The 22692-nt window shown below is 47.6% G+C and overlaps 2 protein-coding genes and 2 long non-coding RNA genes across 5 annotated transcripts in view; 3 read left to right on the top strand and 1 right to left on the bottom strand.

Moving 5' to 3' along the window:
* The window catches only part of POLE2 (DNA polymerase epsilon 2, accessory subunit), a 20287-nt gene extending 8782 nt beyond the window's left edge, over positions 1–11505 (top strand). Inside the window, exons 6-19 of the mRNA XM_021401900.1 lie at positions 226–300; positions 1505–1588; positions 2050–2106; positions 2423–2471; positions 3408–3480; positions 4009–4181; positions 6625–6714; positions 6891–6945; positions 8018–8077; positions 8177–8254; positions 8679–8787; positions 10048–10224; positions 10414–10481; positions 11327–11505. Coding sequence (XP_021257575.1) covers positions 226–300; positions 1505–1588; positions 2050–2106; positions 2423–2471; positions 3408–3480; positions 4009–4181; positions 6625–6714; positions 6891–6945; positions 8018–8077; positions 8177–8254; positions 8679–8787; positions 10048–10224; positions 10414–10481; positions 11327–11345 — 1167 coding nt within the window. The 3' untranslated portion in view covers positions 11346–11505. The remainder of the gene's footprint in view (positions 1–225; positions 301–1504; positions 1589–2049; positions 2107–2422; positions 2472–3407; positions 3481–4008; positions 4182–6624; positions 6715–6890; positions 6946–8017; positions 8078–8176; positions 8255–8678; positions 8788–10047; positions 10225–10413; positions 10482–11326) is intronic.
* On the bottom strand, positions 10272–12979 carry LOC110401149. Of its 2 annotated transcripts, none has more exons than XR_002440271.1 (2): positions 12842–12979; positions 10272–12274 (listed from the first exon to the last, which is right to left on the bottom strand). It is a non-coding gene; the product is annotated as an uncharacterized LOC110401149 (long non-coding RNA). The 2 variants fall into 2 exon arrangements; XR_002440270.1 differs by having other exon boundaries at positions 10272–12250.
* DNAAF2 (dynein axonemal assembly factor 2) lies at positions 12110–22549 on the top strand. Its single transcript, XM_021401899.1, has 3 exons — positions 12110–13702; positions 20536–20682; positions 21585–22549. The coding sequence occupies exons 1-3, from the start codon at positions 12110–12112 to the stop codon at positions 22056–22058; spliced, it is 2214 nt and encodes a 737-aa protein (XP_021257574.1). The 3' UTR covers positions 22059–22549.
* Positions 16223–17717, top strand: LOC110401150. The gene is made up of 2 exons (XR_002440272.1): positions 16223–16421; positions 16508–17717. It is a non-coding gene; the product is annotated as an uncharacterized LOC110401150 (long non-coding RNA).

Here is a 22692-nt window from a genome sequence, read left to right as displayed (position 1 = left end):
CACACGCAGTTACTTTTTGGGCTTAGTTTTATAGTCCCATGTTAATCTATTTCTTAGAAGCAAATTATTGTCATTTCATTGGTTGTGCAAAAACAAGTCAAATGTTGCTGGATAAAATAGAGTAAGAGAACTTCAAAAACTATTTTGTGTGGTGGTTGTAATGAACTGACTTTTGACAGCACTTTTTAAATTTAAACTGTATTACTTCAATGTTGGTTTCTGCAGAGGACTCACAGACATGAGTTGTTTACACCTGCAGCAGTCGTCGTTCATCCTGATGACAGTAGGAGCAAATTCCAGGTAAAAAATCTTTTTTTTTTTATTTCTTGCAAAGGGAACGGTGCTTGGTGTTACGCTGTAATGCAGTAACACTTCTCCAGTGACTCCGTATTTTTCCATCCAATATGGGTAATCAATGAAAATGAGTTTTCTTAAATCATTTTTAGCTTGTGTCAAAATGGCAGTTATGTGGCTTACATCAGCACGATGACCAAGCTAGTTAAAAGCAGCTATGAAGTGCATGAGAAATGTGGCTTCCCAAGGTGGAAATACATTAACTGCTCAGCTTTACACTTTTTTCCCCTTTACTCGAGAGTACTTTTCTTGTTTCTTTCATGAGCACTACATTTACAAACCTTCAGTTGAGCAAGGTCACAACCGGAGTCTGTTCTATTTCCATCTCAGTTTTCTCATATTAAATGCTCTCCTGATATTATGTAATTATTACATATTAAAAAAAAAAAATCACGTGTGTCTCTTGGTACCAAATAACAGGTTTTGTTTTGAACAGCTTGCCTGTTTCTGCTTGTTCAGAGCGTGCCATCTTGTAGGAAAAAAAACACCTGACCTTAGCTGAGTTGAACCTGCATCTCCATGCAGGCTTTGTAGGCATCTTTCTTTCTTGACAGCTTCCTATTCTCCTGTCAGCAGCAGCAAGAGCATCCATTGTTTATGCCGGTGTTCCAGGAGGCTTGTCTCCCTTAACTGCAGCTTGGCAGACCAAAATGAGTTTGTCCAGAAAACGCAGACAGCCTGCTGTGCAGTATCACTGATGTTACTCAGGAGTATTCTCTGTCATCCATCTAAGGTTCCTCAACAAAAGCAATTAGTGTTACTGCCTGGGTGTCAGCCCCGTGGTTCAGATTGGACCCTGCTGAAGATCCAGTTACTACAATTGACATTCATATGCAAGGGCAGAAATTGCTACTTGTTCTTTTCAGTTTTAATGCATCTGTAAGCAAAATAACCACAACAAATATTTACTTGCTAAGCACTTTTTTATGCTAGCAGCCATTATTGGAAATATTTCCCTCAAGTCTGCTACAGTTGACATTCAGAAATGTGTCCCTGATTTTCTAATGAGCCTGAATTCTGTCCTAGCTTGTTTGTGTATTTATGTGAGAGTATGTGTATGTGCTGTCTGATACTTCGTGTTGCTTGCTTCAGAATAGCTATTTTGGAGACTTGGATTTAGCCTGACATGATGCTTTGCCTCTGGTTCCAGCTTAAAACGGTAGAAACTCTGTTGGGCAATACAGCAAAAGTGGGGGAAGTGATTGTCCTTGGGATGATAACTCAGCTTAAGGAGGTAAGTTGCTGTTTATTGTGGAATATATAGATGACCATTCATTCAGCACTAGAATATATTAGAAAATGAGAAGGCTTAAATCTCTCAGTTCTTCATCCTCCTGTGTAAGTCGGTGGCAGAACTGCCATCAATGTCAGCGGTGCAAGACTCATTCCTTAAAAAGAGGTTAACATTTTCTAGGTGTGCTCCTTACTGAAATGCTGAAGCCTGCAATCACTGTGTTGCACTAGCCACTGCACTGGCCTGTGATTAAGGGGAGGGGTACACTGGCAATCAAAACTGCAGGGTATCTGGGCTGCTAACATAAACTACATTGCTTTCAGTTCCACCTCTATGCTCCAAGTATATAATACGAAACATTTCACTGAACTGTTCATCAGTGCTGACTGGTAAATGTTTGTGATTAAAGCATTTACATGTTTGGATATACTTTGCTTCATTAATTAATCCTGTTTTTTTAGGGGAAGTATTTCCTAGAAGACCCTACAGGAGTTGTCCAGCTAGACCTTAGTAAAGCAATATCCTTTATCTACGATCTAAGAGTTGAATAAATTTCCTGTAGGTCTGGAGATACTCAATTAATAACAAATCCATGTTGACCATTAAGAATTATGTACAGAGAGTTGCAAGTTGCAGCCACATCTTTTTCTTTCTTTTGCAAGTTACGTGGTTGCTGGAGCTCAGTGCCCTTCTGAAGGACAAGGATAGTATTCCTGCTAGTGGAAGTAGAGCGTGTTCCTGTTTGTATTACACTGGCTGAAAAGCAAACTTTGGCTACAGAATTAGTCTAAGAGCCCTGATCTAAGAGAAATATATTTCTTAACCTTTCCGCACCAGTTCCACAGTGGTTTATATACAGAATCATGCTTCGTTTTGGCAGAAGGTAAAGCAGGCTTTTTTTTGTTTAACTTGGAATGAACTGTTCTGCAGGTGGCTGTTGCTGCAGTTAGACATTTGCCAAACGTGGCGAAAAAGAGAAGGCTCATCTTGGTGAGACTTGACCATGAGCTGGGCTCGTGACTGAGATTTTTGGCCCTAAGCCTTTCCTGTTACCTCGGGCTCTCGAGGCAGAGCTCCGTGACATTCTATGGTTTTCCGTGGTGTCAGTGGGATGAGAGAAGCCCTAACAGCACTGAGGATTGGCCTTAGTTAGTCTGTCTGCAGCATATGACCAGATGAAGAAGATGAACTAGAAAAACTGAACAGTATGATTTAAAAATAAGAAAATACTGCTTTGTGTGGGCAAAGCCTCAGCCCTTCAGAGGCTTCTCATTAAGACAATGCGTTTGCAGTTGTGGAGCCTTAGACATGCAGTGATGGACACTGCTATTTGTAGGGTATTGCTCTGTGCGTTCTGTTGATGTGTTTTGTATAAGTTTAAAATTTGTAAAATACACTAAGTAGAAGTGCAAGTGAGGGATGAGCATCGCTCAGTTACTTCTATTCTTCTGAGAGATGACAATTCTCAAGAAAGGGTGCGGTTCGATGCAGACTCTTCATGGGCAGAGCCAGCAAAAATGATGGCTGTTTCCCTACATTCTTACTCAGTTGGGTTGAGAAGATTACGTAGCTGTGCAGCAAATGCATTCCAAGAGATGGTCGAGGTCTAAAATAGCTGGTGTCTTGCTCAGCCTGTTTTTCAGCCAGATAATTCCCTGCTCAGGTTCACTGCTGAGCGTTGCAGGACTGGTGCTGTCACAAGAGAGGGATTGATGGAGGCTGGGACTGCGCAGCGCAGCTGCCAACTGTCTGACTAATGTCTAGGATATGATGTTGTTACAAAAACTAAAGGTTATTTTGTTGTTCAAAAATGTCTTAGGTTGGTATGAAGACGAAGTTTTTCATGTGAATGCTTTTGGATTTCCGCCTACTGAGCCGTCTGCTACCACTAGGTATAAAACTGACTTTCGGCAGCCTCACTCTGACTTTGTATTCTGTTGTAGGTTTCCAAGTAAGCTCATTATCATTTTATAATTTTTGTGACATTGAAGTATGCTATTATTTCCCCTCCCCAAATGTTTCAAAATAAATACACTTTTAAGGAGGCAATTCTGAGGCTTGCATGTTCTGCATGCTACTAACCATTGAGAGCTAAGCCATTCTCAACTGCAAAACTAAATAATTATTACATGAGAATAAGGAACTCCATATTGCTCAGGGAATGGATGAGGGAGGGAACCCTGGCTGCACGTTACCCTGAGATGATCTGTGAAATTATGGCAGGGCAGCGCCCATGCTTTAGATCTGGGTGACTGCCATCTCTTTTCCTTGGTTTCTCCATCAGCTACTAAAAGATAAAGGATACCATCTGAGCTACCTTTCATAATAATAGTAATCAAAATGGCTCAGGTGAGTCATCATCAAAACTAGTAATTATTTGGGAAGAGAACAGAATTAACGTGAATATTTTAATAATGTAGAGCCTTCTATGGGAATATCAACTTCTTTGGAGGTCCTTCCTCAGCTTCAGTAAAGGCTTCTGCAAAACTAAAGCAGCTAGAGGATGAAAATGAGGATGCCATGTTTGTATTTCTTTCCGATGTGTGGCTGGACCAAGCAGAAATACTAGAAAAGCTGCACACAATGTTTTCAGGTAGGTGGCGGCTGCTTTGAGTCTGAGCTTTGTTTTAGAGAATTTTTACCATTTCCCTTGATCCTTAGCAGCATTGCTGGTGGTACTGATGAGTGTGACAACACAAGTAGCCAGCTGGCCCTCGGTCCCCTTCCATGGCTGTGTCCCCTCCCTGGTTTGGGCTGGGAGCACTGCCCCTGTGGTGAGCCCACACAGGGAACATCCCATGGGAAACCTGTGTTGGAGAGCTGTAAGCTGATTGAGCTTTCTGTACTTGCATCCTGTGGTTGCTCACATGAGCATCACTGTCTGCGCAGGGGAAGCTGGCCAGCTCACAGCTGGCAGCACGGCTGCTCTGCCCAGGAGCTGCTAACGTGGTTGTCAAACTGTGGCCTAAAGGTGCTCTTTTGGGAAATAGTGGGTTTTGTACCTTTTTCAAAGGTGTGCTTTTAAATGAAAAGGTTGGGCAGCGATTTTCAAGAGTCCTTTTGTCACTGTATTTATTGCCTGTTTTGAGTGAATTTCAGTTCTGATAAGCCCAGCTGTTGGCAGTATTTTAGAGAACCCCACTGAACCCCAAGCTAAATAAAGCCAGCGAGGTCTTGCTGCAGTTTTCATGATAGCTATTTGCATTTTGTGGTTGCTATTCTATTTCTTTTGGATCTTTCTGCAACAGATTTACAAACTGGATTATATTATATTTTTGTGAGCTGTCACTTCCTCTTCATAAATCCCTTAGCCCCAGTATTATTTTGGACAGTGGCCATTTTATGTGCTTTGTCAAAGTTCATGAAAAGTCGTCCTAGCTTGAGTTTAAAGAAAACTTCTTACTTCATCAGAGATGAGCAGTCTCTCTTGAATGCTTTCTGACATTTTTCCATTGGTAAAAACCAGTTATTCTCAAAAGATGGGCTGTTTCTTCCATGCATCATTACATTAGTAATGATGGCAACATTTGGATTGCGAGCATCTGTGAGATCTGTGAATTGCTTCTTTGTATTCCAGAACAGTTGTAGAACAGCTTGTCCTGTCTGCTTTAGGTAGAATGGAGGTGTGAGAGGGCAGCTGCTTTAAAAAACAAGCAGCATAAAATTAAGGGTGCCAAACAGCTATTCACTTAAGGAAAATTGAACACATTATCATAATATCTACTGAGAAGTTAAGTAGTTAACTTTGAAGTTAGGAAACCAGTTCTGTATCTTGATGAGAGTTGGCAAGATCCTTGAACCAAACTAAACCTGAGCTACAACTGCAGATGCTGAAGCAATAATGGGCCTTTGGAGAGGTTAATATACAAAGCTGGAAGAGATGCACATGTGGGATCTGGGGCACAGGCCTTGTGAGGGGCGGCTGAGGGAGCTGGGATTGTTCAGTCTGGAGAAGAGGAGGCTCAGGGGAGACCTCATCGCTCTCTGTAACTACCTGAAGGGAGGTTGTAGTGAGCTGGGGGTCAGCCTCTTCTCTCTTGTAAATAGTGACAGGACGAGGGGGAATGGCTTCAAGTTGCGCCAGGGGAGATTTAGGCTGGACATTAGGAAATTGTACTTTTCTGAAAGAGTGGTCAGGTGCTGGAATGGGCTGCCCAGGGAGGTGGTGGAGTCACCATCCCTGGAGGTGTTGAAGGAATGTGTAGACATTGTGTTGAAAGACATGGTTTAGTGGGAACTACTGGTGATAGGTGGATGGTTGGACTGGATGATCTTGTAGGTCTTTTCCAACCTAGCTAATTCTATGATTCTATGATATATTGTGTTTACTACTTTCAGGCCTTTTCTTTTATAAACAAGTAATAAAGCTCATAATTATATACTAAACATAATAGCGGAAAGGAAAAGCAAGGAAGAAATACTGATGGGCCGTTTCCCTGGCATAAGCAATGCTATCCTGATAACCCCCGCTGGATTGTAAAATAGTGAAGGAAAGGCAAGTCTGGTGCTGCAGGAGTTCAACCCGGAACATGAGACAAATGCATGAGTAGATGTTTTATTTTTGTTTTAGAGGTGGCATTTTTTTTTGTCTTTGCCAAAAAGCTTATGTTTCTGTATGATTAGTGCTATTGTTAGGGTTCATCAGATCCTTAAAACACTCAGGCAGTACTGTATAAAGCATTATATTGCTAAAAAATAAGTATTAGGAGAGCTTTTGAATTGGAACGGTGCGTGGAGGTTAATAATAATCCATTGCTACTTACTTGCTGTTTTTTTCTTGAGGGAGTGTATTATTATTATAGGTTTAGTTGTGTAATTATATGACTGGGTCAGTGGTCAGTTGTGTGCACACAAACGATGTTGTTGGAACTGTAAATAATGAAAGCCTGTGTCTAGAAAATAGTTAGGGGTATTAAGAACAGCAGAGCTTGAAGTGCTGTTTTGGTTTTTGCCTTCTGTGAAATGGACTGGAGGCTGAATGATGACAGATATTCAGGTGGATGGATGTTCTGCTCACACGTGCTTTGTTTTCCCAGGTTATTCCTCTGCTCCTCCAACCTGCTTTTTCTTCTGTGGAAATTTCTCATCTGCACCATATGGAAAAAACCAAATTCAGTCTCTGAAAGGTGTGGAATTCTTCACAGTCAGTCCTGAACATTAGATTAAAACAGCGATGGTAAAACTATTTAAGAGGGCAGAAAAGAAGTGGCATGTTTTTGCTGTACTGAAGTGTACAAGTGATCTGTGTCATGTGTGTTTTTGCTCTAAGTGCTGTTTCATAGATACTTTTTTCTGGCTCTAGGTTCGTTGAAGGCTCTTGCAGATATAATATGTGAATATCCCAGCATTCATAAAAGGTATACAGCAAAGTGCTATGGGGGTGGCAGGGGGAATGTGCTTATTCTGAAAAATTTTGCTTTAATTACTTAAGAAACTAACAGATACCATGTTTTCCCATTTTTGCGAGCCAGCTGTGATCAGGTAGCAGGCCTGTAAGATTGTTTGGGGATCAGTGTAAGGCTTTGATTCTGGCTTGGTCATGGAAGCTGCCATTGAGTCAGCAAAGGTGGAACTGCCTTTTGGGAGCATTTCCCACAGGGATTAAGCATGGCCCACAATTCTCCAGAAGCACTATTTGAGCAAGGTCTTTTTTCCTCTGAAATTCCCTTGCAGTCAGCAGGGTTCTGCCCATGCAGTACTGCTTTATAAACAGGTGGCCAGGTCTTGATGCTGCTAGCAGCAGCTGCAGGCTTTCTGTACCAACCCCAGGAAATGTCATCTGAAACACTGCCTGCACAGTTTCTCATTTCTCCCTTCCTGTTCCTGCCTGCGGGGTACTCCATGGCTGCTAGTTTGAGAGCTAAGCAAAACAACACCATCCTGAAGAGGAATCCTTTGTCTGTCTCTTCTCATGTCTCTGCTCGGTGGAAGCCCCAGAACTAAATACTTTCTACAGACATTTGAATATACAAAGGAAAGTAAAATAGGGAGATAGCCAGGCTTATCCCTTCTGGCTTCTCACCTTTGAGTTCCTAACAGTAGCCACGAAGCAGAGCTAATTCCTAGGGTAGGCTCCCAAAGCAGTCACTTCTTTCATGTAAGAGTTCTCCCACTTTAGTGCAGGATGGGTATGCACCTTATGTCTCAGCTGTGATTTATGTTGTTCATAAGGCCTGAAGGAACTGTCATCTCTGCCACGGAGTATGTTACTTGTGTTCATCTCAAGAAACATTTAGATATAGTGTTGAGAGACATGGTTTAGTGGGGTTATTGGTGGTAGGTGGATGGTTGGACTGGATGATCTTATAGGTCTTTTCCAACCTAGCTAATTTCTATGATTCTATCTGTGAAATTGTGGCAGTGTATAACCAATGTTTAGATACTTCTAGGATTATTTTATATAAAAGCAATGTGTTTAACTTATTGCAGCAGTCGATTTGTGTTCATTCCTGGCCCTGAAGATCCTGGTCCTGGTTCTATTTTACCACGGTCAGTTTGCTTCGCTTTTTCAAATTCTGAGAATTTGAATTAAACAGTTAAAGATTAAGTAGGAAACTTGGGTGATTCACGTGTTGCTACTTATTTTAGACCTCCCCTGGCTGAAAACATCACTGAGGAATTCAGGCAGCTGGTGCCATTTTCAGTTTTCACCACAAATCCTTGCAGGTAACAGTCTAACTTACTGATGGTATTCCTGTTGGGTTTTTTTTTTCTTCCTTTTTTTAACTGCATGACTAGTTTATGTGCAGATGTAGTGGTCTTAAAAATTTTAAACTAGGAGAATTCCTCACTTACATTAATTGTAACTAATTTAAAATTAATATAGAAGTAAATTAGTGATGACACCATCTTGAACAAGATGGTTTGGAAGTACTGTTAGAAGCTTAATAACTGAGTATAGAAAAACCTTGAAGACATCATGTTTTTTTCTGAATCTGGAGGGAAAGAAGGGGAGATGAGAAAGTATTGTTTTAATTGAAATGCATTTTTTCATTTTGCTGTATTAGAGTAAGATTAACTTTAGAATGCATCTTTCCATCTGTGAGTGTTTCATCGTAATTCATTTAATTTCATTGATGTTTTCATTTAGGATTCAGTATTGCACCCAAGAAATAATTGTCTTTCGTGAAGATTTGGTAAACAAAATGTGCAGAAACTGTGTCCGCTTCCCTAGCAGCAGCATGGATATTCCCAACCATGTGAGTGAGTTGTGTTCAGCACTTCTTGCTAAGTTCTTGACTTTGTTTTGTTGGCTTTTTTCATCAGCAGGTCTACATTTGGGCTGCCTCTGACCCACGTAGCTGCGTACTCCTGCAAACTTCTTAGAGTAACCAGGTTTCCTAAAAGAGTTGTGAAGAGGGGTCTATACATGTAGTACTGTTGCTTGCATTTATATCTTGATAGCAAGATAACTGAAACCAGGATGCTTGTTGATCTTGTCCCATTGCAGGTGCCCTTGAACTCAGAACTTCCTAGCAGCTGGCTGTTGGTGCGTGTGCACCAGCAGTGAATGTTGTACCACAAAACATTGATTCCTAAAGGCAAAGCTTAATACAAATTACCTTGCTAAGATTTGATCAATTAACCAGTGACATTTGCAGTAAAGCAGCATGTCACTTTTCCAAAAGGTCATCTGCTTCATCTGCCTTTTCTCTTGAAGTCTTAATCCTGCTTTTGACACATCAACACAGCGCTCCGATTCTAGTTAATGAGTGTGCAGCAGTTGATGAGACTTACTGATATAATTGAACGAGAACGATCTAGACAATACTGGCTCATTGCGGTGACGGATGGAGTCTGTTTCTATTTATTCTATAGGGTTTTTTTTGTTTGACTTGGAAACTTGCCGTTAACTCTTCCTTCTCTGCATCACAGCAATGCTCAGATTCTTTGTGAGCAGAGAGAACCCTGTTGTTGGATACTGATGCACCTGTCTTCTTCGTTCATTTTTCCACGAGTGTGTACACTATAAACCTTGATATACAGGGCTTCCTGGATTCTGCCAGATGAAAATGGGAATTACAAGGGGGCAGCTAGTCAGCAGAAGGTGTCACTTGGGAATCAAAAGCACAAGTTCAGGGTAAAGACTGCAAAGCGTGGGGCTCATGGTTAACTGGTATTGCAAGGAAAGCCCTGAGGAATGAAAAAAAGAAACAGTGAAAGACTAAACACACACAAAAAATCTATGGCAGTGTTGGTACTTCCAGGGCTGGAGAAACAGATGAACAGATTCTGCACTTTGTGTGTTAAAAAAGAAAACAAAACAATACAAATCGGCAGCTAGCTGTTGTAGCGGAATCGCTCTTTGCTATAGAAATCCACAGTAATCAGAGGGAGTGAGATGCACAAAAAATATTTCCCGGTTCAAAACTTCTCTACGGGCAGGACATTTGCACCTGTAGGAATGAGTCTGACTTGTAGAAAATGGTTCAAATTAACTCTCTGTGTTTATCTTGCAGTTCGTAAAGACCATATTATCACAAGGACACCTGACGCCGCTTCCGCTGTATGTTAGCCCTGTGTACTGGGCCTATGACTACGCGCTGAGGGTGTATCCTGTGCCAGATATGCTCGTCATCGCGGATAAATACGACCCCTTCACTGTCACCAACACTGACTGTCTTTGCATAAATCCTGTAAGATTTCCTTAGACTTCACCAGAATAAGACTTGTACAAACAACCTTGAATTTACAAATAGCTTTATTATAATATTAGGAAAATTAATGATGGGTCAGTTGCCAAAGGGAATGCAGTTACATATGGGTGTCTCTTGCCATCTGTACAGCGTTATACTTACACGAATGTGGTGTATTTTTCTTTACAGGGTTCTTTTCCAAGAAGTGGGTTTTCATTCAAGGTATTCTACCCCTCCAACAAGACTGTTGAAGACAGGTAAATATAATCATTTTATTTGCTGACTTTCTAGTTATCAGGAGGAATACAGAAAAGGAATTATATCAACAGAATGAATGTTCTAGCAGTTAATGCAGACTTACACTTTGCACTTAAGCAGTGTAAGAAATTCAGATGCCTAGACCTAAAATAAGAAATTCAGAAGTTACTGCCAGGAAACAATGATGAGAAACATGATCCAAAAATAAACGGAAAGATAGATTGTATTATATCATTTTCAGTAACTGAAACCAGATAACTGAGACACAGTTGGAAACAGATTTGTTTCTGAAGATTATATTGTTGCATGAGTTAATCTCACTTAGGAATGATTTTTGGTTCATTTTGTGATCATAATCAAACTCACTCAAAAGCCACTTTTACGCTCTGATTTCATGTATTTTACACGTGTGCTTATTCATTCCTATTGTGGTCTTTCAACAATTGGGAAGAAAAAACAGCTGCAAAACCAGAAAAATACAAGCAAACTAAACAGTATCAAACCGTTTACAACTGTGCTAAAAATTTCCATCAGTTTTGAAATAACAGTGGTAGAATCAAATAGGAAAAATGCTATTTGTCTTGTTTGCCTCTGATTCAATTTCATGTCTTGTTGCAGCAGCTTTTTGTCACACGGGAGTGTATAATCTTCCACAGAAGGAGTGGATAAAAGATAGATCAGTGTAATCTTTTCTTGAATACAGAAAATAATCATACCGTGAGATGCTTTAGGTCTTTAGATAGATCAAAACATTATGAAGTCTTTCCCAGATCGCAAAACAGAATAATGTGCTATGTATTGGCATTTCTTTTAACTAAACCTTGCTTTTGTTTGGTATTTTCAGCAAGCTTCAGGGTCTCTGACTTTCTACAAGACTGCAAAAAGGGACTGAGCCTTTGTGAGGCCAACCGCAGCACTCGTTTTAGATGGATTGATTTTATGATGTATTGCAGGCTGTTCATAATAAATGTCAAAGCCAAAAGTGGCTTATTTTGTATGGGAATAAACTTTTACAGGAAAATATGCTGTGTTGGTTTCGATAAAATGGAGCCGCCGAAGATTAACTGCCACAACACAAGAAAAGAAGGCACCCGAAGGAAGCAAGGGCATGTATAGGAAATAAGTATCTTTTAGAAAGGAAGTTAAAGGGAGGAAGAACTTTGTTTTTCCCTGTGCTGAACTGAACTGAGAGCCTAGTTATCTGCAGCCCATGGGAAAGGCAGTACAGGCCGGCATTTGTCTTGGGGCAGGAAAGGTGTAAGGCAGATTTGCAAGGAGCTGATTAGTGCCGGCAGTGGATAGTGTTACACAGCCGTGGTGAGGCTTAAGGTGAACAGGGGCGAGGTCGTTTGAAACTCATGCGGGAGCATCAGGACGTGACAGTGCTAATTTTTGCACGGGGCGAGGTCTGCGGCAGCTGTGGGAGCCCAGAGGAGCTTGTTGGGGCGCCATCTTGCTTGGCGTCGCCATAGCAACAGGCTGGGGTGGCGCGACCGCCATCTTGTTTAGCGTCACTATAGCAACGAACGGGGTCGCCGCCATCTTGTTTTAGCGTCGCCATAGCAACGCGCTCGGACGGAACGGAGCCGCCATCTTGTTTACCGTCTCCACAGCAACCGGCGCGGCCATGGCGGGCCCGGGGCGGCTGGAGGAGCTGGAGCTGAGCGCCGAGGAAGCGGAGCGGCTGCAGCGGGCCTTCCGCGACGAGCGGTTTCGGGAGCTGTTCGCCGAGTACGCGGCGGAGCTGGCCGACCCGGAGCAGCGGCGGCTGTACGAGGAGGAGGTGACGGCCCTGGAGCGGGAGCGCGGCGTGGAGGTGCGCTTCATCCACCCGACGCCGGGCTACGTGCTGCGCACCAGCCAGGCCGGCTCCCGCCGCTGCTACCTCAATATCTGCAGCAACCCTCACGTCGCCCCGCCGCAGGCCCGTGCCGAGCCGGGCGGCCACCGCTGGGCGCTGCCCCACAGCCTGGCGCCGGGCCGCGAGGAGCTGGGCCGGGCCGGCCGCCGCTGCTTCGTTTACGACGTGGTCTTCCACCCCGCCGCGCTCCGCCTGGCCGCCCGCAGCGCCCGCTTCCGCCGCCTGCTCAGCGACACGGCCATGGAGGCCGTGGAGAGCCGCTTCGCCGCGCAGCTCGACCGCGCCAACGCCTCCGTCCTCCGCGGCGCCCGCTACAAGGGCATCCCGCAGGCGCCCGTCATCCGCTCCCCGCTGCCCGGCGGCGCCCCTCGGCCGCGCTCCGACACAGACCCGCCGCTGCCCCCCGTGCCCGGCCCTCCTCCCGCCGCTCCGCCGCCGGGCCCCGGCCCGCCGCCCGGCCCCACCACCCCGCGCTGGAGCATCCGCCACCGCTCTTACGTGGACCTGCAGGACTACCGCTGCGGTCGGGACTCGGCGCCCGGCCCGGTGCCCCGGGAGCTGGTGGTGACGGTGGAGCTGCCGCTGCTCCGCTCCGCCGCGCAGGCCGAGCTGGAGGTCCGCCCGCGAGAGCTGCGTCTCGACTCGCGGCGCCCCGCCTACCGTCTCCGCCTCCGCCTCCCCTACCACGTGGACGAGAGCGCAGGCCGCGCCGTTTTCGACAAGGCCAAGCGGCAGTTGCTGGTTACGCTGCCCGTCGTACCGTCACCCGGCCCGGGATCGCCGCTCGGGGAGACCGGGGGGGAGCGGCGGGAGGAGCCCCGGCCCGACCCGGAGCTCCCCGAGGAGCCGGCGGCCGCTTCCTCCCCGCCGCCCCGCTCCGAGGCCGCTTCCCCGAGCGCCGGCTCCGAGCCTGGAGCCGCTTGCCCCGCTCCGAGCGCCGGCTCCGAGCCGGCCCCTCCCGGCGGAGCCCCCCCTCCGTGCCCGCCCGAGGGCAGCCCTGGCCGCATGGCTCATTCCCGAGGCGGGGGTGACTCCGGCCCCGCAGCTACCGCTGCCGTGTGCCCTCCCTTCCACTGCCGCCAGGACGAGGCCTCCCTCACCCTGCTCCTGCTGGTGCCCGGCATCCAGCCCCACAGCCTCAGCGGGGAGGTGACCGCCAACCGCTACAGCCTCCGCTTCTCCAGCGGTGCTGTTGCCTACGCCCTCGTCCTGCAGTTCCCCGCCGCCGACAGGCTAGCTGGCCCCGAGACCGCCGTCAGCGTGGGCGCCCACAACGCCGCCATCACGCTTGCCAAGGCCGCGGGGAGCGCCGGGCTTTGGGAGAAGTTCTGCTTCGGCCTCGACGCCTCCGCTCTGCAGGTAACAGCTTCCAGGGGTTGCTGTGCTCTCCCCACGTCGCAGCACGATGCGTGTGGCAGCTCAGGGAGCTCTTAGGTTATCGCTTGCAGGGCTGGTAGCAGGCGTCAGCGTGACGAACAACGTAATTAGTGCCGGTCTTGTGTGAGCGGAACGAAGGTCGCGTTGTGGAGCTGATAGCTTCGTCCTTGGGGCTGGAATGACTTCTGCCTCCTAAGCTGTGTTTTTTTTCTAAAAGAAGTGCTGATACGAGTGAAAACGGCCTGGCCTCCGTCCTTAGCCTTACCCACGCGCGTTTGCCACGATTGCCGAGTTCACCAGCTGCTTCTCACAGCAACAATGCAAACCAATAGCAACCACAGTGCTGTGTTCTGGGGGAGCCTGTGGCATGGGGATGCTGAGTAAGATGATCCCCAGAGGTCCCTTACAACCTCAGCTGTTCTGTAACAACCGCCTGGCTCACGCAGCCTGTGCACGTGAAGAAAGATGACGTTGGTCATCCACCAGAGGCACGCACGTGTGCAGTTCCTTGAAATGCAGGCGTGAGGGGGGTACCCGGCTGCCTTTCAGGGCAGCATTCTCTCTGCAGCTGCAGGGCACGTCTTGGTTTGGCCACAGTAGCTGTGAGCAGTCTGCCCCTGGGCTGGTGTGCTTCCCCATGCTCTCTTGTTACGAATCCGAGCGTGGTTCTTGTGGAGATGTTTTATTATTTGAAGGGCCATTAGGCAGCAGATGCTCTGTGTGATGGAGGAGTGCGGCACTGTCACCAAACGACACACTCTGAAGCAGCACTCACACAAGTATGGTGGAGAAGTGCAGCGTTCTGTAAGCTCGGTGCCTCAAACACCTTGGGTGAGCAGGGGTCAAGGCTGCGTAATTCTTACGGAACTCTTCAGCCCTGTGACTTTGAGTGGGTCTTTGTTTTAGAAAATCAAATGCTTTGCACTTTGGATCACAAACCATGGGAGTGCGAGTCCGCAAAATTGGCCAAGTGTACCCAATGGGATGATGGCTTGGAGAGTCTTAATTGCTCAGCCCCTACAATTGCAGCATGCTGCATGATTCTGAGGGAGATATGTTTGTTCCATTAGTATACGTGCAGCTGAACCTTCCTGTTTATTTCCCATCTAGCAGGCTGCACACCTTGCCTGTGATCAGCTGGGTATCAGGGAGGATGGATTTATTGAGAACCACCTAAGCTGACCTGCTTGCAGCACATTTCCTCGACTTGTAGCAGAGCAGGAGCCTGCAAGTCTGTACAGCTGGGAGCGCAGAGCATTTGGCACTGGTGCTGGTCGGTGAAAGCGAGCACTGGGTGCTGATGCAGTGTCAGGTTGCACCTAGGAAGCCATTGTGCCAACTGCTGCCTGTGGTGTGCATGGGTGAGGAGGGGATGAATGGCAACTAGAAGCGTTCCGACTGCTTTTTCACCTAGTCTGGATATATCCATCCCTTGCATTGCGTGCCGTGGTGCATGTCAGTCTGCTCACTTGTTGGTTCATGGCAAACGGCCCTAAACACACATCTAGCAATCTTGCTCCTGGAGTATCTGACAGCCTGCTGCAGTTCTCCAGGGCTGTTAGCAGAAACGATGACGGGGTGAGTGGTTTGCAGACGCCACTGTGATTGATGCTCATTCATTAGCGTTGATAATTTTAAATGGTTATAGCAAAATCCTACATTTTTAAGGGAAAAGAGCACAGCTTTCTGTGACTCTCTGCAGGGTTCTTGTTGAAAATTTATTTTGGGAACAGGAAATTCTGCTGCAGTGTCTAGTGCTTTGGCTGTCGGACACGTTTGCATGCTTTGGTCTCAGCCTCGTGGTTGGGGTATTTGATGTGTGTATTCATTATTGCGATGGGGGCAACATCTTTATAGGGAAGGGTGTTCAAATTTTACTGAGTAATGGAATTTTGGTCAACACAACCTTTTTTGTGTGTGACAAAACCCACAAATCTTTAAATGTTCTGAATTTATTACACATTGCAAAGTGTTTTGGACGGAGTAGTAGGAGGAGGAGATTTGGAATTAGTCACAGGCCTCCCAGCCATTCATTTATGCAGCAGAGTAAAAAAGATGGATTTCTTCTGGGGTGCAGCCCTTTTGGATCCAGGGCAGCAAATTGAGGCAGCTGGAATAATCTGAAGTCATTTGTTCTGTTTGCTTTTTTCTGAACTGTGCTATTTCCCAGAAGTGCCTGTGCCAGCGCAGATAGCTGCGTTCACTCAGAGTGAAGTGAGAAAAATTAATATTTAATTAGAGCTACTATTATATGCTGTCTTCTGTCCATTAACAATTAGTCCGTGGTAACTTCTCCTCTGCTAATGTTGGTTTCCTCAATTTGTCTGCCGTAATCTCTGTTATTTTTCTCCTTTGGATCCATTCCTGTAAATCAGAGCTACATTTTCTGCACTGGGATCTGCCAGCAGCTGCATCGGTCACAGAGGAGAGTACTTGAGGGATGTGTGCAGCAGCAGTGCCCCGCTGAACGGCGTTGGGAGGCTTTTGGTGGCCTGGGTGAGTGGAATGTCATCCTTCACCTCCCAGCTGTGCTGCCGTCTGCTTGCTTGTAGCCTTTTCTCCCACAGCAGCGGAGCCAGGGGGTAGCACAGGGCAAACAAAGAGCCTGGTGTTCCTTATGGACGGGAAATGCCCATCCTGATTTCTTCTGGGAAGCTGCTTCTTACGGGAGACGAAGGGCTGGGAGCAGGTTCCTTGCTGGGTGAGTGATGCAGAAACTCACCGCCGGCTGTTCCAGTCCCCTGCCATGCTGCCCGTGTAATTGTCTCCCATTAACTCACCAAACAGCCAGCAAAATGCGTTGGGATAATTGCTCGCCGCATGAGCGGAATGGATGTCTGCAGAGCCCCGTCCCCAGGCTGTGATGTAGCGCAGCGCGCCTTGCTTCGTTTTTATCGCCTGCGCGCCTCTGCGCAGATCAACATGCCGATAGCGGTGCCGGTAATTGCACAGCTCTGCCTCGTGAGCTTCTGAAGTTCTGTTACGACAATGGCCTCTTTTCTCCTTAGAAATTGGACTGATGCAGATAATGGAAGAAGAATGAGTCGAGCTCCGCTCAGAACAGCGCTCTTGAAACAGAACTTCAAGGACCGGGTTTCCTTTTGTAAAGGCAAAGCCTCTTGAATCGCTGTGCTGAAAGATGGTATATTTAGAGCTCGGTTTCCATAGATGCTGAGCAGTCTGGATTCCCACCCCAGCTGAAGCAAGTGCTTATTTTCAGCAAACCTCTGCAGCACAACAGTTCTCCGCCCCCCAGACCTCGGATGTGTCTCTGCAAGGACTCCTTCATTTGATAGCTCTTATCGTCACCGATGTTCCCACTTTGCTGCACAATGGATAGCTCTCTGCCAACCCTGAACCCTAACTCTCTGATCAGTGGCTGCAGCCATTGCTTCTTTTTCTTTCGGAGTAGTTTCACTCCTTGGCCAAACCAGGGTGTTTCCACGCTTGTTCGGTGAGCAGAAATCCCGTGAAAAACAGATATTTCATAACGTCAGACTTGGATTTGTATTTGATCCTTCTGCCCATCTCTCCAGGCTGAGTTTTTCCAGGGGAGAGTGTCTGAATCCTAAGAGCTCACACCAAGGAAACCCCTACATCAGAGAATCCCCCCTTCATTGTAAAGACACCAGAGCCTGCGAAGTGCGTTATGAAAAAGAATAGCTGAGAGCTAAATACCCATTAATAACATTTGTGAGCCTGCCAGGCAGCGTTTCTGAGAACAGCATGTCCTGGAACGTCCCAGTTCACAGCAGAGCTGGAGTTGGGAAATTACTGAAACTGCGTCTTTGTAGAGCCCTGTTGTGTCATGTTTGCTCTCCTGTTTGATGCTGAACAGAAATACAAGCCAGGATGCTCAGCAGCTCCGCTCTGGCTCGCTGTTGCAGCCCGTTGGCATTTGCATGTGCCATGCATTTCCCTACCTACCATCAGAGCAGCCAAAGAAACTTGCTTTTTCACTGCTGTGTCATATAAAATCTTTTCTTTGCTCGGGAAAGATGTGTTGTGAGAATTACTTAACACAGGCATCTGAAAGAGAATCGTGCAGTGACCCCAAGCTTTGCTTCGCTTCCATAGGAGTGCTGACGTCTAAGTGGGGAGGTGTTTGATGGGTGTGTTACCGAACACAGTGTGGTATTTCTGCTTGGCCTGGCCACCAGGGCCTGGTGAGACCCTGTCAAAGCTCTTGCTGTTTTTTCCTGTGTTAGGAGCCTGTAGATAACGCAGAAGCACTGTAACCTCTGGTCGCTGCCACGTGTCCAACCTCTGGACTGTGTCCAGGCAGCGTGGCTGGGCCCGCTCCCCTGCTTGGCTGTCCTCGTGTTCAGTGATCTCAGACTTAGGACTCTGGTGGAGAAACAGTCTTGATTCGAGGGGCAACCAAGTGTGCAGCCTGCAGAGTTGGTGGAGTGCAAAGAAACCTTTGTGCTTGAAAGCTCTGACGTTCAGGAAGAGCTCTGAGCTGGGAATGGAGGGGCTGCTGGAGTGTGCTCCTAGGGGTCCCTCCTAGGGGCCACCTCTTAGATGGCATTGTCTTAGAAAACGATGCTAGAAACTGAGCCTGTTGCATTTAAGCTTTGCAAAAGTTTGGGTTTGGTTCAGTTAATTTGGGGCTCAGCACTTCAGGACCCTTTAACAAGGTTCTTGGGAGGCCAGAGGAGGTCAGGAAAGGAGAACAGAACAAAGTCACTGTTTTTTTTTCCTTTCCAAACTACATTCAAATGATAGTTAGTTTGCTTCTGCTATAAAGCAAACAAATGTCAGATGAACTTTGAATTGGTAGGCCCATTATGGGAACAATGTTCTCATGCAGAGTGGTTGTCAGGAAACGTTCACCTACTGATGAAGCTGATGGAAGCACCTTCTGAGCTGTTTGACCTCTGCAGTCATTAAAACCTTACAAAAGTTCCTCCCCAGCCTCCAGCTCAGCACCTCCACTCCCCAGAACCGTGAGCCTCAAAGCCCCGTGCAGTGGGACCCTACAAACGGAGGGGTCTGTGGATCCAGGTCCCTGCTGCAGGGATCAGCCTCTCCCCACAGAAGACACGTGAATGCCATAAGCCTGAGGTCTGCCCCTCTTTTAAAACCCTTGCAGCCCGTGTTGGGGTCTGGGGAACGCAGAGCAGAGGGCTCGGGGTGCAGCTGTGCTAGGGCATGGCTGCGAGCCGCCAGGGAAGAGCAAATGCAGTTCTGAGCTGCTACGACAGTATCATAGATATCAGCAAACAAACAGTTTAAAATGCAATAATTTCTTTATAGGGTCATTGAAATCAACGGAGGCTTGTCCTCTGCTACATTTACAGGCCGGAGCAAACAGGCTTTAAATACATTGCTGTATCACTTCTTGCCAAAGTCTGCGCCTTGATAACATCTGCAGGGGTAGAAATGGCTCGGCATATGCTCGCTGCGAACGCAGAGTTTGAATTACAGTTGCTGGTTGTCTGAGCACGCTAATGACAGTGATTGCGTTGGTAACAAACGGCGCTGCTTGTGCTGACAGCACCCGCTGCTTTGATTTCTGCCGGGCCACTGGCCACCGGGCTTTGAATACTTCCTTGCAATGTAAGCGTGGGCTCTGGGAATACAGCTCAAAGCTGCTACAAGACCTGGAGAATTAGATGGAATGCTGCAAGCATTGGCACCAGCAGGAGGTACTTCTTGTCCTCGTCTAGATGCTGAGCCCGTTGTGTTGAAGCTGTACAGAAGCTTCCGTGTTGTGACAGTTCCTACATGAAATAGTGAAAATAATAGGGAGCTCTTTGATTTTTCCCATGCAGATTATTTTTGGTTAAGATGACAGTTAAGCGTTGTACCTTAGAAACAGTGCAGCATCTGAACGTGCTCAAGGCTGCATCTGCAGGGGGCAAAAATGTGCAGAAGTACCTTTGTGTTGCTCAGTCCGCGAGGTGGCCGTGCTAATTGCATGTAACTTTCGTTGGGCTGATGAGAGGGTACGACAGAATGAGACGTTTCGGATATGAGTGACAGCAGAAGCCTTGCAACTTATTCCTGCTGTCTCCAACTCGTGTTCATGGCTGAATGGAAAGGTGATTCTCGGGGTGCCCGAGCAGCCCTCTGGGTCAGACCGGTTTTGCTGTGCCGAGCGCGGTCTGTCTACCCACAGCCTTGAGCAGATGTCTTTGGAAGAATAGGAGGGCCGGGCTCCGTCGCTCTTAGGAAACTGCTCCTCCAGGATGCATTTTAAGGCTGTTCATTAGCTCTAAGTGATTTAAATCTTAAAACCTGTAGCAACGTGTTTCGTGTTGCTTCTGAACCGCGGCTGACAGCCTCAGGACCTGCCCCAGCCTGTGCGAGCCCTGGGCACCTCTCTGCTTCTTCCAGCTGCTCTTGGCTGGTGCCTAAGGGGAGACCTGAGCAGCCTCCTCAGGTGGATGTGAAAGCGATACGTCGTGCATGTTTCATGGCTGTGGCTTCAGGAGGTCGGAATGCCCAAGGGGTTTGCATTTTCCCAAAGAAAGAGGCTGAAACAAATCCCTGCGTGCTCGAGACCCCCCTGATGGTAGGACAGGTGAGGACAGCAGAACCACGCCGCTGCGAATCGTTCCTCAGATCTGTGTATGAATCATGTGTCCAAAGAGAGAAAGCACGTTGCTTTCCTCTGTGCTTGTAATCAAGGTGAGCTAAGTGCTGCCCTACATGTTGGCTTCATACGCACAGAATCCGTATCCACGAGTGAGCGCAGGGCACGCTGCTTTGTGAGCTGGGCTCCCGGTGTTGCTCCGTGTGGGTTTCTTGCTCCAGTACCTCTGAACTATGGGACAGAATGAACATAACCTGCTCTTCCTTTTCTTTAGGAGAGGTTGTTTGTCAGTGAAGAAAACGTTGATGGATTCCTGCACGCTGCTCTGCGCCCCTCCTCGTGCACGCAGTCGGAACTGGAAGCTCAGACGTTAATTGAGGTGCTCAATGTGTCTGAGGACAGAAGCCAGATCAGGCTGAAGGTAAGGAGCTCTGGCAGCAGTACGAGCTGCTGACTGATTTCTGTACTTCAGCCAGAGAGCATCAGCTCGACTGAAACAGCTTTGCCTTGATGTAGCACGGAAAACCGTAGCCTATGGTGAGTGTGTAAGTATCGGTGTCAGTTTGTAGGAAGAGGTTCACATTTGTGCCATTTAATGTGACCAAGGGATTGAAACTTCATTATATTGCACTGGGAAAGCGGAGAGCTGTGATGCAATCGTGGAAGAGGGTGCTTTCACCTTGCAGGGATACACAGTGGCATCCATGCACTAAGTCACTCGCTGATATTTAAAGAAAAAGTGGCCAAGCAATTACCTAGTGTGCCTTCTCTAGAGGGGTCCCACGTGCATCCAGGTGATGACAACACGCTGCAAGCAAATCGGGGCAGATGTCTCCCAAACAAAACCAGAACTTTCTTAACAGGGAGTTAAATAAGTCAGTGCTCCACGTCCTTCCTATATACAGCAGTTGGGGGGAGCCTGGTAAGCAGGGCCGGGCTTACCCCAGGGACCTGGGGCTGGAGGCTGTGGGGTCATTGCCTTCACTGTGAGGTTAAAACCCACTCCTTGCAATCAGAGTTCGGCTCCTTTGGCTGGTGTCGCCCCTGGGCACGGCGGCTCGCCTTTTTCCCCTCTGCTAATTGCATTCTAAGCCGTGACCGCGTGGAAGCCGCCCAGCAGCGTTTCCTATCGCAGAGGAAACCTTGAGGAAGCGAGCAGCCTCCCGGCCCCTCGTTCCCACACGCTGCACGGGATCAGGAAAACCTCTGCACTGCACTCACTGCTTCCCAAGGGGGGAAACGAGTGACCCCACCCGTGTTGACAGCAGCACGGGCTGCCTGGTCGGCTTCAGCTATAAAACAGCGAATGCATTTTCTCCACAGCCGCGGGAAGCAGCCTGTTCCCAACGCGATGAAACCGAACAAGCGGTGAGCAGCTCAGGAGGAGACGTCGCTGCGAAGAACAACGGGGACTGCCTCCAAACAGAGCCAGAGCCGGAGCGTACGGCTGCTGCCACGGCTGCAGAACGGCCTGCAGAAAGCAAGCGAGCTTCCACGTCATTTGCAACAGCTGAAACCAGAGGAGAAGCGGACGGCGCTTCACAGTATTGTTTGCAGCAGGAACCTCCTGCCACCGGTGCAGCGCTTCCTGGCAAAGCCGAGGGAAAAGAGCACGCTTTAGACGGGGCACTGGCGAGCCTGGGGCTGGGGGAGGGCAGGGCGGGGGGGGCAGGGAGCCCAGCTGCGTCCCCGCTGCTGCAGGAGGTGGGCGCGGATGGGAGCGTGCGGAGCATCGCAGACCACAGCACGCGCTGCGCCATCGCCTTCCAGAACGCCGTGCTGTACGAACTGGACTAGCGGGGCCGTGCCGGCATTTCCTTCTCTCGTTGGACAATGGTTAACAGCTTCGAGGCTGCAAGCAGAAACCGGCTTCCTTCTGAAATTTAAATCTGTCAAGGAAGAGCACTTAAGCCATTAATAATTTCTGAAGTTAATAGGTCTAAGTTTCCTTTATGCATGGGTTGGAATAATTTCACTGACAGGAACGATGCAGCTGAAGCTCTGCGCTCCTGGAAGACAGCGCCTCTTTATTGTTTATGTAACTTTCTTAATCTGTTGCCAAATTACACAGAGTAGTCGTATATCTCCTCCTTCCTAATGGCTCCCTCAGGAGCCGCTGTATTTAGTCCACCTAGAAACGAGCAGTGTTCATCATTTGCTCAAACCCTTCATTTTGTGATAACTGCAGGATTAGGCTGCCGCCGCGTTCTAGCAATCAAACGAAATTCCTAATTACGCGGAGAAGTTCTAATTAGTCTCCTAGAAATAATTAGCATTTATTCCACATATTCCGCCCTAGTGCATGTCTTCAGTTATGCGGCACCCAAGCACACCCCCGCCTGCCAGCCGAACAAACAGGACGGCGCGATGACAGCATCCTGTCTCGTGGAGTGGGTTCCCTTCACCCAGCTGAGATTCACTGCTGAGCAGC

This window comes from Numida meleagris, chromosome 6, assembly GCF_002078875.1.
Source record: "Numida meleagris isolate 19003 breed g44 Domestic line chromosome 6, NumMel1.0, whole genome shotgun sequence".
Taxonomy (NCBI): domain Eukaryota; kingdom Metazoa; phylum Chordata; class Aves; order Galliformes; family Numididae; genus Numida; species Numida meleagris.
Note: the sequence above shows the minus strand (reverse complement) of the source record. Positions and strands in the feature narration are given on the sequence as shown.